The 17236-nt window shown below is 40.6% G+C and overlaps 1 protein-coding gene across 2 annotated transcripts in view; it reads right to left on the reverse strand.

Annotated features, from left to right (window-relative positions):
- The window catches only part of LOC126426894 (zinc finger and SCAN domain-containing protein 12-like), an 87290-nt gene that overhangs the window by 14175 nt on the left and 55879 nt on the right, over positions 1–17236 (reverse strand). The window contains exon 6 of one of the 2 annotated variants that reach the window (XM_050088982.1): positions 14981–15055. The exons of the other annotated variant lie outside the window; for it this stretch is intronic. Within the exon in view, the coding sequence (XP_049944939.1) occupies positions 14981–15055 (75 nt within the window). The remainder of the gene's footprint in view (positions 1–14980; positions 15056–17236) is intronic. 2 annotated transcript variants of the gene reach the window in all.

Consider the following 17236-nt stretch of genomic DNA (forward strand, 5'->3'; position numbering starts at 1 on the left):
AAACAAAAGAAAAATTTGGAGTAGGTATTAAAATCCACGGAGAAGAAATAAAAACTTTGAGGTTTGCCAATGACATTGTAATTCTGTCAGAGACAACAAAGGACTTAGAAGAGCAGTTGAACGGAATGGACAGTGTCTTGAAAGGAGGATATAAGATGAACGTCAACAAAAGCAAAACGAGGATAATGGAATGTAGTCGAATTAAGTCGGTTGACGCTGAGGGAATTAGATTAGGAAATGAGACACTTAAAGTAGTAAAGGAGTTTTGCTATTTGGGGAGCAAAATAACTGATGATGGTCGAAGTAGAGAGGATATAAAATGTAGACTGGCAATGGCAAGGAAATCGTTTCTGAAGAAGAGAAATTTGTTAACATCGAGTATAGATTTAAGTGTCAGGAAGTCATTTCTGAAAGTATTTATATGGAGCTTGGCCATGTATGGAAGTGGAACATGGATGATAAATAGTTTGGACAAGAAGAGAATAGAAGCTTTCGAAATGTGGTGCTACAGAAGAATGCTGAAGATTAGATGGGTAGATCATATAACTAATGGGGAGGTATTGAATAGGATTGGGGAAAAGAGAAGTTTGTGACACAACTTGACTAGAAGAAGGGATCGGCTGGTAGGACATGTTCTGAGGCATCAAGGGATCACCAATTTTGTAGTATTGGAGGGCAGCATAGAGGGTAAAAATCGTAGAGGGAGACCGAGAGGTGAATACACTAAGCAGATTCAGAAGGATGTAGGCTGCAGTAGGTACTGGGAGATGAAGAAGCTTGCACAGGATAGAGTAGCATGGAGAGCTGCATCAAACCAGTCTCAGGACTGAAGACCACAACAACAACAGTTAGAATTGGTCAACTTCTATAAATAACAATGCATAAAAATTACAATACGGAAAGAACACATTGCTATTCACGATACAGAGGAGGCGCTGGGTCACAGACATGCACAATGAAAGAGACTGCTAAAATATTAAGCTTTTGGACAGAAATTTCTTCTTCGGACACGTTCACACAAAGCACACACACACACACACACATACATGGCCACTGTCTCCAGTCACTGTGGCCCATCTGCAGACTGTGACTCCATCTGACATTAGCAGTAATCCTAATTTTTTAAATTGGGATTGTTAATTTAATGCAAACTGTTACATGGGCATTGTTTTTTGAGTTTAGTGTTATGTTTTTCTAGGTTTGCTCCCTTTATATTCATATATTTTTCAACTTTTTACCTTTTTTAATTACATTGTGACCATTCTGTTAAAGATGACTTTTACTGTGTGTTTGTGCCTTAGTCAGGAAGAGGAACATATTTGTCAATATTCTTTATAAACATTGGAACTTCTTTGACTTTGATATTTAAAATCTGATGATGGCCTTGAAAACTGGTTAACTGATTAAATTAATCATGTAAAACATATGCAGTATTGTGCTTTTCATTTATTATTCTCACATTTTTTGCAGATGACTTTTCTATGCTTTCAGAAAGTGTGACACCTGTTGCAACACAAATTAGCCTTTTAAAAGAAATAGCAAGCAGGACCAGCTTAAGAATTCCTACATGAAAAAAATTTTACAAGCATTGAAAATGCACCAAAATTTCTGCAAGCAGCTATAGGAAAAATAACGAATGTCAAACAATTTAAACATGTCGTGGAGATGATGAAAGAAAATGGTTTGGAAATATCTGTTACAGAGGAGTGAATACACAAAATAGGAAGGGCATTCGGTGTAACTAAATACCTTTAGAGTAAAAAAGGCTTGTACAAAAATGCAAAAATGAGGCATTACAATACAGTGGTGAAGCCAAAATATCTGTAGGCAAGTGAATGTCTAGTATTATACTATAATTTAGATACATCAGAAGTACTAAAATGGCGAGTTATTAGGAAAATATCAGGCCCACAAAAAAAAAACTATGGAAAGTTGAAAACTATGAAGTAGCAGTGAAATTTATCAAAACATAGAAGACATGTGAAAGTAATGAGAAAAAGAAGGGTGGTACTTATATCAAATGCGAGACAAGAGATCAACCAGAAGGATTTTCAAAGAGTAACAGCTGTCATAAGTTCTGTAAAAGCACATACATTGTATAAGTTTATGATGAATTTAGATAGTGTCTAGATGTTGTTTGTGCTGCTGCTGGTGGACACATAGAGCATTTGTAACAGTATAGGTAAAACTTTAAGATTATGTCAGTATTTTTGCAGTTCACACCATGTGGGTAGTACCTTTCTTTATATAAAAAAATGTGGAGTTTTGAAATCAGGTCATTATTTTTGAAACACCATGTATATCTACATGGAGGCACAAACTGTTTGTTGCCCATCTGGACGCCCAGGAACTTGATGTACGGATGCTCATCCAGCGTACATTCACTGAGCTATACTTCTGGTACCTGTAACCCACTTTTATTTGTGTTGAGTTGAATAATACAAGTTTTTACAAGATTAAATGTTGACCATCTATCACCCTGTTCAGTGTATTCTCCTGCCTGTGTCTGCAACTGGGCACTTTATCAACATACTTGTGACATCAGCAAACATTACAGTTTTTGAAGAAACCTACACTGTTCCTGAGCAAACCATTTATGTAGACAAAGAGCAGGTCAGCACAAAACCCTGTGCCACACTATATTTAATGTTTTCTCACTCTGAATTTAGTCTTACTCCTGTTGTATCATTTTCTAATGTGAATCTCCATTTTCTAATTTTAAGATAGGACTCGACCCATGCAAGGTATTGTCCTTTAATGCCATACCATTGTAGTTTTCATAGTAGAATTTTAAGGTCTGTACCACAGGTGGGCAAACGGCAACCTGCGGGCCGGATCTAGTCCACAATTGGTTTCTCTCCAGGCTGTTTGGGGAAATTTGTGGTACAGAGAGTGAGGTGCTGCAGAAATTTTTAAGACAGCTACTGTAAAATGTTGTATATAAACAAGTCAAATAAATGTAACCATCGATGGGGAGAACATAGAATGAATATATGTGCTGTCAAAAATGAATGTTTTGAGGCTTAATTTGTTGGCATGGGTATTCAGAGAAGCAGTGCCATTCACATTGGCACATAACCCCATAAAGATTTAAGTCACAGGCTATATAGTTTTACACTATGCAGGAGGAGTGTTGTTGCCATGTCATGTGACAAGGTGGTCCACAAGCTTAAGTAAGTATGTGAATCCCGCCTGCAGGTCGGCAAAGGTTCCCCGTGCCTGGTCTACAGCCACGGGGGTAGCCACGCGGTCTGAGGCGTCTTGTGACGGTCCGCGTGGCTCCCTCCGTCAGCGGTTCGAGTCCTCCCTCGGGCATGGATGTGTGTGTGTTGTCCTAGGTGTAAGTTACTTTAAATTAGATTAAGTAGTATGTACACTTATGGACCTATGAACCAAGCAGTTTGGTCCCATAAAATCTTACCACAAATTTCCAATTTCCTGGTCTACACAATCAACAGGGTTAGCAAGATGACAGAAAATGCCAAAACAGTAATGTTTGTTGTTTAGCTCTGCCAGAATTCTCTCTCTGAGATCATATATTGCCTTCACAGTAGAGAAGTCCAGCTGAGGCTGCCCCATCTGTGGCCATGTGTGTGTGAGTTGCTAAGATGGTCTTTTGGCTGAAAGCTTAAATGCATAACACCTTTTTAATTGTGCCTGTCTGCAAGTCAGTGTCTCCTCTACATGGTGAGTAGCACTATCTTTTTTATAATATTGTTGTCAATAAATATTGAACGTAAATAAAAAAAGATTACCTACTATCAAAATTTGGTTCTCTAATTTTACAATCACAAAACTTTTATGCTACACACTCACCTACCAGCAATTGTCAAATAAGTTGCAAATGTTTACAGCTTAACAATGCTCAGAAATCTTCTACTTTTTTTTCAGGTACTTAGCTCGAAATCCTATTACTACACAATTGGAGCAGATGTTTGTGTTGTTTTTACAATGCCATGATGTTACTAATATAAAATACCTTACACTACATCAGATGATGTGACTTACCAAACGAAAGCGCTGGCACTTCGATAGACACACAAACAAACACAAACATACACACAAAATTCAAGCTCTCGCAACAAACTGTTGCCTCATCAGGAAAGAGGGAAGGAGAGGGAAGGACGAAAGGATGTGGGTTTTAAGGGAGAGGGTAAGGAGTCATTCCAATCCCGGGAGTGGAAAGACTTATCTTAGGGGGAAAAAAGGACGGGTATACACTCGCACACACACACATATCCATCCACACATATACAGACACAAGCAGACATATGCTTGTGTCTGTATATGTGTGGATGGATATGTGTGTGTGCGAGTGTATACCCGTCCTTTTTTCCCCCTAAGGTAAGTCTTTCCGCTCCCGGGATTGGAATAACTCCTTACCCTCTCCCTTAAAACCCACATCCTTTCGTCCTTCCCTCTTTCCTGATGAGGCAACAGTTTGTTGCGAAAGCTTGAATTTTGTGTGTATGTTTGTGTTTGTTTGTGTGTCTATCGAAGTGCCAGCGCTTTCGTTTGGTAAGTCACATCATCTTTGTTTTTAGATATATTTTTCCCATTTGGAATGTTTCCCTCTATTATTACATTACATCAGAATACACAATAACACGACTGATACACTACATCATAATTTATTCAGTGACGTAATCACAATCTTTGTCAATGACCACCCCCCCAGCATTCAGGTAAGAGTTTGCTATAGCAAGAATAAATGTGCTTTATGGAAAACAGTACTCTATACAGAAAATGTAAGATACAATGAAGTGCAGGCTGTCTAGTATTGAACACACAGACTGGACAACAATGACACAGGTTACAGAATAGGTTGAGCACTCATTTGCGATCACTTAAATAATACTGTTTCTTTGGTGGCTCGCCAGAGCATGCCAGGGGGCAATCCACGTGGCCTCTATAAACCAGCCTGTGAACTGTGTGGATGCACGATCTCTGAAATCGTGCATCATGAGTGGAGGTACATCAGAGTTCTATGCCTCTCTCTGTAGAATTTTCACAGTTTTGAGGTGAAGAAATCTGTTAACCACTTGTTAAGAGAAACTTCATCATGAATCACTTGTACCTGAATGTTACTGGAGAGAGAGACTGGGCTAAGTCTGGTGAATGTGAAAGGTGAAGAAGTGCTTCAAAATCAAGCCCAGTAATTGCGTCTGAGATGGTTCTGGCCATATGTAAGTGTGCACTACTGTGGAGTAACAAAAAAGGTTCAACACATGTTTTGTTCTCAGCAGCAACAGCAATTCACCATAGTTGTTCAAAATAGCAACAACAGTTGTTATTGTTTCATTACTTCGTGACAATACATATTGAAGGATGTCCATCTGATTTCACCAAACAGCACAACACAATTTTTTGAGGGGCTGCAACATCCTCGTTTTTTCGATGGTCTCAGCCACTCTTTCCTCTTTTTTATATTCACATACAGGCACCATTTCTTGCGATTTGTAACAATGAATCCAAGAAATGGCTTGTGCCTACTGTGAGTCAAACAGTAACAGGCCAGCAAAGATGAAAATACAGTTATTCACCAATATCTGCTAACTTCGCTTTACACATGTGGTACCCATGTGCCCAATTTTTGCACATTACCAATGAATGCAAATGGCGTGCAATGATTGTGTGATTACATACCACAAATTGTGCCGATTTCTGAGGCGTTTTTGCAAGGATTATTGTGAAGCAACTGACTTAGGAGTTTTCAATAAAATGAAGAATTTTTTCTGAATATTGTTCATCACACAAGTCAAATTTTCCTTTTCAAAAACAAGAAAAGCATTTCCGTGTCATCCTCTCAGCACATGCTTCCCTCACATAAACACCGCACATTCTTCTCATGGCGTCTGCAGAATTAGATGCCCGATTAAAATTGAAGTGTAAAATGAGTCAAAAGTGTTCAATTTTCCCTGCCTGACACTCTGCACCAATTAGCCTTCAAAATGGCCAAAATGAACTGTTACTGACATACAAGCTCCTGTTCACAATAATCAACCTGATAACTGAAGAAAAAAAAAATGAATGATGAAAAATTAAGGCCTTGCAATGCAGTGGTGCCAACCCAATGAAGACTCCATGGACTTAAAGGACCAAACCAATGTGAAGAAAATCAAATGGGCCAATCCATAATTTCCCACGTGAGAGAGACAGTCCTGTATTTCGCAGTAAGCTACTTCTTCATAAACTTTTGAGAACACGGGAAGGTGGTCAGTTGCTTATCTCCACTTTTTACAACAGCAGAATAGGCAGTGTATCAAATGTATACAGGGAGGTCCATTGGTCGTGAACAGGCCAAAATCTCACGAAATAAGTGTCAAGCGAAAAAACTACAAAGAATGAAACTTGTCTAGTTTGAAGGGGGAAACCAGATGGCACTATGGTTGGCCCGCTAGATGGCACTGCCATGGGTCAAACGGATATCAACTGCGCTTTTTTAAATAGGAATCCCATTTTTCATTACATATTTGTGTAGTATGTAAGGAAATATGAACATTTTAGTTAGACCACTTTTTTTGCTTTGCGATTGATGGTGCTGTAATAGCCAAAAACATACGGCTCACAATTTTAGATGAACAGTTGGTAACAGGCAGGTCTTTTAAATTAAAATACAGAACGTATGTACATTTGAACATTTTATTTCGATTGTTCCAATGTGATACATGTACCTTTGTGAACTTATCATTTCTGAGAACACATGCTGTTACAGCGTGATTATCTGTAGATACCACATTAATGCAATAAATGCTCAAAATGATGTCCATCAACCTCAATGCATTTAGCAATACGTGTAATGACATTCCTCTCAACAGCGAGTATTTCGCTTTCCATAATGTTTGCACATGCATTGACAATGCGCTGACGCATGTTGTCAGGCATTGTCGGTGGATCACGATAGCAAATATCCTCCGACTTTCCTCACAGAAAGAAATCCGGGGACGTCAGATCCGGTGAACGTACGGGCCATGGTGTGGTGCTTCGATGAGAAATCCACCTGTCACAAAATATGCTATTCAATACCGCTTCAATTGCACACGAGCTATATGCCGGACACCCATCATGTTGGAAGTACATCGCTATTCTGTCATGCAGTGAAACATCTTGTAGTAACATCGGTAGAACATTACGTAAGAAATCAGCATACATTGCACCATTTAGATTGATATCGATAAAATGGGGGCCAATTATCCTTCCTCCCTTAATGCCGGACCATACATTAACCCGCCAAGGTCACTGATGTTCCACTTGTCGCAGCCATCGTGGATTTTCCGTTGCTCAGTAGTGCATATTACGCCAGTTTACGTTACCGCTGTTGGTGAATGGCGCTTCGTCACTAAATAGAACGCGTGCAAAAAATCTGTCATCGTCCCGTAATTTCTCTTGTGCCCAGTGGCAGAACTGTACACGACGTTAAAAGTCGTCCCCATGCAATTCCTGGTGCATAGAAATATGGTACAGGTGCAATCGATGTTGATGTAGCATTCTCAACACCAACATTTTCGAGATTCCCGATTCCTGTGTAATTTGTCTGCTACTGATGTGCGGATTAGCCGCGACAGCAGCTAAAACACCTACTTGGGCATCATCATTGGTTGCAGGTCATGGTGAAACTTCCTGTTTCCTTAAAGAACTTAACTATCCGGCGAACGGTCCAGACACTTGGATGATGTCGTCCTGGATAACGAGCAGCATACATAGCACACACCCATTGGGCATTTTGATCACAATAGCCATACATCAACACGATATCGACCTTTTCCGCAATTGGTAAACAGTCTATTTTAACACAGGTAATGTATCTCAAAGCAAATACCGTCCGTACTGGCAGAATGTTACATGATACCACACAATTATGCGTTTGTGCCTATTACAACACCATCTATCACAAAGCGAACAAAGTGGTCCTACTAAAACATTCATATTTCTTTATGTACTACACGAATATGTAATAAAAGATGGGGGTTCCTATTTTAAAAAACGCAGCTGATATCCATTTGACCTATGGCAGCACCATCTAGCGGGCCAACCATAGTGCCATCTGGTTTCCCCGTTCAAGCTAGACAAGTTTTGTTCTTTGTAGTTTTTTCGTTTGATGCTTTTTTCATGAGATATTTGGCCCGGTCACGATCAATGGACCACCCTGTATATGCAGACCGAAGCAATAAATGAAATTTTGCACCAAGTCTGGGATTCATACCCAGGTCTTCTGCTCACTAGGCAGATGCAGTGACCACTACGCCACCCTGGCACAGTGGCTTTGTACGACTGGCACGGACCACCCTAGCATGCCGCCCACCTCAGTCCAAGTTCCCGGTCACACCTTTGCCACTTAGAATTCCTGTAAACTCGAACAACACTGCAGAGGCTCTTGAACTTTATTGGAATAGCACCTCAGCACCGAAAGAAACTGGGGATACTGTCCGAAACCCAGGCATAGGGGAATACCAAGTGGGCTGAGGTGTAAATGAGAGTTTGGATTCAGGAGGGAGGCATGCTGGGGTAGTCAATGCACTGTTGTACCAAGCCGCTGGGCGAGGGTGGCATAGTGGTTAGTTTATCTGTATAGTGAGCAGGAAACTGTAACACCCCCCCCCCCCCCCCCCAGCATTACTATAATATTTGATACTCGGAATTTGTAGCCGGATATCGGTACTTTCTGTTACTTTTGTTAATTAACTGCAATTACATCTCGAAAGTTCAGTTTGAAAAAGTTATTGCAAATCGATCAAAAAGCAAGAACCAAATTTAAATTCACGTAATTTTAAGTGGTATGTAATTTCAAAACCCAAATTTGTAAACCAGAATTAATACCATTACTAAAATAATTAATTGATCATTGTTAGTACATGTAATTAACTCCATTACTTACGTTTGGATGCATGTTTCAAAGTTATGAGCCATTAAAGAGGTTAAACAACTTGTGTGTATATTACGTAAATGTTACTATAATGGAAGGAAACATTCCACGTGGGAAAAATTATATATAAAAACAAAGATGAGGTGACTTACCGAACAAAAGCGCTGGCAGGTCGATAGACACACAAACAAACACAAACATACACACAAAATTCAAGCTTTCGTAACAAACTGTTGCCTCATCAGGAAAGAGGGAAGGAGAGGGGAAGACGAAAGGAAGTGGGTTTTAAAGGAGAGGGTAAGGAGTCATTCCAATCCCGGGAGCGGAAAGACTTACCTTAGGGGGAAAAAAGGACAGGTATACACTCGCACACACGCACATATCCATCCACACATACAGACACAAGCTTGTGTCTGTATGTGTGGATGGATATGTGCGTGTGTGCGAGTGTATACCTGTCCTTTTGTTCGGTAAGTCACCTCATCTTTGTTTTTATATATAATTTTTACGTAAATGTTAGCAATACAGGGTTATTACAAATGATTGAAGCGATTTCACAGCTCTACAGTAACTTTATTATTTGAGATATTTTCACAATGCTTTGCACACACACACAAAAACTCAAAAAGTTTTTTTAGGCATTCACAAATGTTCGATATGTGCCCCTTTAGTGATTCGGCAGACATCAAGCCGATAATCAAGTTCCTCCCACACTCGGCGCAGCATGTCCCCACCAATGAGTTCGAAAGCATCGTTGATGCGAGCTCGCAGTTCTGGCACGTTTCTTGGTAGAGGAGGTTTAAACACTGAATCTTTCACATAACCCCATAGAAAGAAATCGCACGGGGTTAACTCAGGAGAGCGTGGAGGCCATGACATGAATTGCTGATCGTGATCTCCACCATGACCGATCCATCGGTTTTCCAATCTCCTGTTTAAGAAATGCCGAACATCATGATGGAAGTGCAGTGGAGCACCATCCTGTTGAAAGATGAAGTCGGCGCTGTCGGTCTCCAGTTGTGGCATAGCCAATTTTCCAGTATGTCCAGATACACGTGTCCTGTAACGTTTTTTTTGCAGAAGAAAAAGAGGCCGTAAACTTTAAACCGTGAGATCGCACAAAACACGTTAACTTTTGGTGAATTGCGAATTTGCTGCACGAATGCGTGAGGATTCTCTACCACCCAGATTCACACATTGTGTCTGTTCACTTCACCATTAAGAAAAAATGTTGCTTCATCACCAAAAACAAGTTTCGCACTGAACGCATTCTCTTCCACGAGCTGTCGCAACCGCGCCGAACATTCAAAGCGTTTGACTTTGTCATCGGGTGTCAGGGCTTGTAGCAATTATAAACGGTAAGGCTTCTGCTTTAGCCTTATCCGTAAGATTTTCCAAACCGTCGGCTGTGGTACGTTTAGCTCCCTGCTTGCTTTAATCGTCGACTTCCGCGGGCTACGCGTGAAATTTGCCCGCACGCGTTCAACCGTTTCTTCGCTCACTGCAGGCCGACCCGTTGATTTCCCCTTACAGAGACATCCAGAAGCTTTAAACTGCGCATACCATCGCCGAATGGAGTTAGCAGTTGGTGGATCTTTGTTGAACTTCGTCCTGAAATGTCGTTGCACTGTTATGACTGACTGATGTGAGTGCATTTCAAGCACGACATACGCTTTCTCGGCTCCTGTCGCCATTTTGTCTCACTGCGCTCTCGAGTGCTCTGGCGGCAGAAACCTGAAGTGCGGCTTCAGCCGAACAAACCTTTATGAGTTTTTCTACGTATCTGTAGTGTGTCGTGACCATACGCCAATGAATGGAGCTACAGTGAATTTATGAAATCGCTTCAATCATTTGTAATAGCCCTGTATTTTCTGATCGATAATTGATTTGTATTTATTAAATTAATGAAATGCATTAATGTAAAAGTCATATTTAATTTTCAATCTTAAATTGTACAATTTCTAACTCTAAACTCATCTGTAATAAACTAATATTTTATGCTCTAAGTAATCTGATTGTCAACCTTTCGTATGTTTGTAACTTTTTATTGTAACATAATATGAAGACTTATTGTTTGGAATATATATAAGCAAACACGGCAATGCAGCATCAGTTTGCCTTGAGGTTCACTTTGTACTCAAGTCTTTTTGGTCAGTAAGTCAAGTCCGTCAGCTGTTGGATTGTCAAAGAGACTATATTTGAAGTTTGATGTATTCTGCAATGACTTTGGAAAAATGTTATGATCAACAAATAAACCTCCACAAATTGTATGACCTGGAGTTTTAATTAGAAGGAATCACCAGCTACCCGACTCAGGCGAATTACAAGATAAGTATAACAAAAATACTTTGTTATGCATCGCTCTTACTTATGTCCACTCCAGGTGCAAATATATAAGTAATTATATTAACACACTGGTAAATAAATCATATGCATTCATAAAATTTTCATTTGTCTCTTCAGTCTCCCTATATACATCACAGATGTTCGAGTTTTGTAAAGGTTTCTGGAACCATATAGTTTCATTTGAATGTGTCAAATACTGCAGTTCAAGAGGTGTTCATGGCTTGTAAAAAGTTCAATAGGCTACCACAGGAATTAAAAGATCTTTTCTTTAATCATCAGACATTAAAATTTACATTGAAGAATTTCCTCGTGGATCACTCCTATTCTGTCAGGGAGTTCTTGATAAAATTGAGCTAATTCCTGTGTATGTTCTTCCTTATGGTAAGATATATTTGCAATCTGTTATCTGCTTAGGATTTGTCTACATTTTATTTTATTTATGTTAATTTCATGTACTTTCATGTACTGACTCATTCCATGACCACAGAGATTTTTCCTCAGTTTGGTCTATGGAACTTAACATAAGAAAATAAAATACTTCAGTAATCCAGAAAATACATCTTGACTCAATGACTGGTTGCAAAAGTAACTCAAAACAGCACAAGATGTCCGTACTTTAGTAGAGATACCAACTTGCTCAGCATGGTTATTACTTTTTAGTGACCTAATAATTTTTGTGCCTCTCTAACAGATGAGAGCCCGGAAAACTAATTTCCAGTGATGGAGAATGCATCGCATGTCACAGTAAGTTTATTGGATCTGCCTTTGATAGACCATTTTTCATCCCCATGTTTTCAGCAGCTACTTGCAAAAAATCTAGACTGCACGAACAGATTTGCTATGGACAACATACAGTGTGTTTCTGTGAGAGTGTGGAAAAATTTAACACGACATAGAGGATGCTTCACTGAACGATTTGAGGTAGGGAACCTGGGATCACAGAAGAAAGCTCAAGGATATCATAGGAATAAAATCACATTACTGTATACTTTTTTGTTTACATTAGTTACAGTTAACTGCAAGTAACACCACTGTCACAATGAACGTGCCATTTGAACTGTGACTTACAAAATGTGCTGAAACTGACAGTCATCCACCCCAATGCAAGCATGACATCTGAAAACAAGGTTCTGACGCAGCCTCACAAATATCCCTGGCACGTTTCGAATCACATCACAGGCAGCTACAATTCTGGCAAGTAATTCCATCTCCGTATCCACTGGGGACTGATACACAAGTCAATTTAGATATGCCCATAGGAAATAATCAAGTGGATTCAGGTCAGGTGACCTTGCAGGCCTTGGAATAGGAACTACCCTTCCAACCCAGTGACCAGGAAATACAGCACTGAGACGGTTGTGGACATCCACACGGATATGAGGTGGCACATCGTCATGTTGTATCCACATCCTCTCACAAACAGCCAAGGGTACGTTCTCCAACAATTTAGGTAGAGCTCTTTGCACGAATCTCAAGTACAGGCAGCCATTCAGACAGCCAGGTAGATGATATGGCCCAATGGGACTGCCACCTACAATGCCTGCCCAGATACTCACAGCAAAATGTACTTGATGATGCGACTACTACAGCGTGAGGGATTTCCTCATCACACATACGGCTATTCCTGCCGTTTGAAATACCATCACGATCATCTGAGGTCTTGTCAGTAAGCACCACGATTTGGAGGAAATCTGGTGGATCGATCCACTGTTGGAGCAACCGCTGGCACAATGCGCCCTTGGTGCAAAGTCAGTCACAAGCACTACATGGACTCGTAGTGGGTGATATGGGTGTAATTGAAACTTCCTGGGCAGATTAAAACTGTGTGCCGGACCGAGACTCGAACTCGGGACCTTTGCCTTTCGTAGGCAAGTGCTCTACCAACTGAGCTACTCCAGCACGACTCACGCCCCGTCCTCACAGCTTTACTTCTGCCAGTACCTCGTCTCCTACCTTCCAAACTTTACAGAAGCTCTCCTGCGAACCTTGCAGAACTAGCATTCCTGAAAGAAAGGATATTGTGGAGACATGGCTTAGCCACAGCCTGGGGGATGTTTCCAGAATGAGATTTTCACTCTGCTGCGGAGTGTGTGCTGATATGAAACTTCGTGGCAGATTAAAACTGTGTGCTGGACCGAGACTCAAACTCGGGACTTTTGCCTTTTGCGGACAAGTGCTCTACCAACTCCTTTCTTTCAGGAGTGCTAGTTCTGCAAGGTTCACAGGAGAGCTTCTGTAAAGTTTGGAAGGTAGGAGACGAGGTACTGGCAGAAGAAAAGCTGTGAGGACGGGGCGTGAGTCGTGCTTGGGTAGCTCAGTTGGTAGAGCACTAGCCCGCGAAAGGCAAAGGTCCCGAGTTCGAGTCGCGGTTCGGCACACAGTTTTAATCTGCCAGGAAGTTTCATATCAGCGCACACTCCGCTGCAGAGTGAAAATCTCATTCTAGGCGTAATTGTTGTTCGTAGAGTACTCATCACATGCTAGCATGTGCTGTGCTTATTTCACATGAAATACGATGAGTACTTGTAGTGGGGTCTGCTGCAACACGTTGCAGCACCTCCTCTTCAAAATCAGGTGTGCGAGTGGTCCTCACATCGCTACGTCCCTTGTTTATCCTCTCCAATGAACCAGTCTCCTACATTCATCAATGGAGAGAAATAAACACTCATTGTGACGGATGAAGCCAGTTAGGAAATCGCTCCCTGTACAGCCTTTCAGCAGTGAGAGCATTGCAATGTACTTCCCCATACACAAGGTGCATGTCAATGAGTTTTGCAAAACTGTACCGGTACTGCTCCATTGTATTGTACTGTATGTCTCTGAAAAGCACTGGGTAGTGAATGGGTCCATCCTTGATTCATAGCATGTTTTGTTGTGGGACAATGGAAAGACGATACAACAGACCCACCTTATTTCCTTGCAGGAAATAAGGAATGTACATGTAAATAAGCAGCACGGTATGTGTAAGCTACTACACGTGTTAGTTGTAAGTAAGCCGGTAAACAGTAATGTTAAACAAGCAGTTGACAAGGTTACTTACATACCTACTTAAGCTAGCTTTTCCGACGCCAGGTTCCCTACCTAAAATTGTTTCGTTGGAGCGTTCTCTATGTCCTGTTACATTTTTGCATGCTCTTATGAAACACTCTGTATTCTTATTTTTGCAGGATGTTAATAAACAATGTTGCATTGAGAGTATTTACCTGTAAATGAAATTACAATGTGTTTAAAGATTTATTGGAAAAAAAAGAATATAAAGGCAATTCACGCCTACAGCATTAAAGAAATTTACACCAATACAAAATCTCATTTTAAAAGAAGTGCGAGAACAACAGTAGTACAAGAGCTCAAAAACAGTCTTGTAAAACTGATAATGACTACTTTAAACAATGTGAACAAGAATGGATGGTTCTACACAGACAACAGATAAAATATTGAGTCGCAGATAGGCACAACTAAAAGCTTTCGGCCAATGCCCTTTGTCAACAATAGACACACATATACACACACATACTCACGCAAATGCAACTCACACACAACGGCAGTCTTGGACAACTGAAACCACATGGATTTTCCTTTGTTAGATAAAATATTGAATTTTTTAAAGTAATTAATGAAAGAAACCTTCTTTATTCTTTTTATGATTTATAATGAACCAGCAATAAAATAATCTATGATATCATTATACAAACGAAATATTAAATATATTCCAATGAGAACATAAGTGGAGAAGAGTATCGTTGTTTACCAGTATATTGTAATGATACTCACTTGACATGTTCCCTCCACTTTAATGTCCTTGACTTCTAACATACTCCTCACCTCTTTCCCCACGTTTTTATATACCTGAAGCAAGCAGATGACCAAAAGTTACTTTCAACAGGAGAGGAGCAGGCAGTAAAGTATTGTAATATGATTAACATGTGCCTGCCAAAGAAAGCAAAACAGTGCAACATGTGTACAGTTTGGTTACAAAGCATCCTACATAGACTATGGTTAAAATATCAGAATTTGTAAAGGAATTAGTAGAAGAAACTTTCTTCAACCTTTTTATGCTTTACAATAAGTGTGCCACAAAGTAATTGACATTATTAACTATATATATATATATATATATATTATTTACATATTGTGTTGAGAAAAATATTGCAGATGACATTTTTGGAGGAAGTAAGTCCACTAATCTAATACTCAAATCAGTCTCTCTCTCTCTCTCTCTCTCTCACACACACACACACACACACACACAAAATCACAACCACAATCACAGTGACCAGAGACTGGTCGTGTGCATGTGAGTTGTGCTCATGTGAATTTTTGTGTGTTTTCTCCTTCAGAAGAAGGCCTTTTGGCCAAAAGTTTAACTGTGCAGCAGTCTTTTTGCTGTGCCTGCCTGCAATTCAGCATATCCTCTATATTGTGAGTAGCAATCCATTCTTTTCATAATGTTGTTATATGTATTTGTACGTACAGTAGTAGAAATCAGTGTAAAAGCATGGGTCTTTGTAGAAAAAATAACACTGTTAGTTGGAACAGTCGTGCGCAGTGTATATGCAACAGTACGAGATACAGTACACCGATGAATGCTTCAATGTTAGGCATGTTGTGGGGACACCTTAAGAACATGGCTGCCAATGTGCACTCCATGTGCATACCGGGTGGATGATGATGATGATGATGATGATGACGTTTGGTTTGCGGGGCGCTCAACTGCGCGGTTATCAGCGCCCGTACAAATTCCGAACCTTTGCTCAGCCCAATCTCGCCACTTTAATGATGATCATGAAATGATGAGGACAACACAAACACCCAGTCATACCTGGTGGAGTCATTCCAGACATGGAACGTGCCCTTCTGGATGCCATGAAAATCAGAGGGTGCAGCCAGCTCCAGGTGGTGGCTCACATTGTTACCAATGATGTGTGTTGCTTTGGACTGGAAGAGATTCTCTCTGGTTTCGAGCTGCTGTCTGATGTGTTAAAGGCTGCTAGTCTTGCTCGGGAGATGAAAGCAGATCTCACAATATGCAGCATAGTCGACAAGACCGATTGCGGACCTCTGCTACAGAGCCAAGTGGAGGGTCTCAATCAGAGGCCCGGACGGTTCTGCGACCGTGTAGCCTGCAGATGTCTCGACTTGCACACCATAAGGCAGGGGCGGGTAGGAATCCTGCACGTGTGCGGTGCACTTGCCCGTGTGCAGTTAACAGGTGTTCTGCGTGCACACAGGGGCAAGCTGGCCACTTGCTTCTCTCCACTCCCCACCATACCGTCTCTGTGCTTCTTCCTCTGTAATGCGTTTTGTTTTTATAGCTTGCTTTATTGAATGATGGAATAAGGTTAGCAGGAGTGCTTGAAATAAATCATGGTTTGAAGAGTACCTATTACCTACGATACGTTTTATTTGATTATCACAGGTGGAGTTTACAATACGTTTAATGTCTGGAACAAAATTTCTACAGACAGACAAACGCAAACAGTTATGTAAATTTTCATTACTGATGTTTGCTCTTGTTGTTGTTGTTGTGGTCTTCAGTCCTGAGACTGGTTTGATGCAGCTCTCCATGCTACTCTATCCTGTGCAAGCTTCTTCATCTCCCAGTACCTACTGCAACCTACATCCTTCTGAATCTGTTTAGTGTATTCATCTCTTGGTCTCCCTCTACGATTTTTACCCTCCACGCTGCCCTCCAATGCTAAATTTGTGATCCCTTGATGCCTCAAAACATGTCCTACCAACCGATCCCTTCTTCTAGTCAAGTTGTGCCACAAACTTCTCTTCTGCCCAATCCTATTCAATACCTCCTCATTAGTTATGCGATCTACCCACCGTATCTTCAGCATTCTTCTGTAGCACCACATTTCGAAAGCTTCTATTCTCTTCTTGTCTAAACTGGTTATCGTCCATGTTTCACTTCCATACATGGCTACACTCATTACAAATACTTTCAGAAACGACTTCCTGACACTTAAATCTATACTCGATGTTAACAAATTTCTCTTCTTCAGAAACGATTTCCTTGCCATT

The sequence above is a fragment of the Schistocerca serialis genome, chromosome 11, assembly GCF_023864345.2.
Source record: "Schistocerca serialis cubense isolate TAMUIC-IGC-003099 chromosome 11, iqSchSeri2.2, whole genome shotgun sequence".
Classification (NCBI taxonomy): Eukaryota; Metazoa; Arthropoda; class Insecta; order Orthoptera; family Acrididae; genus Schistocerca; species Schistocerca serialis.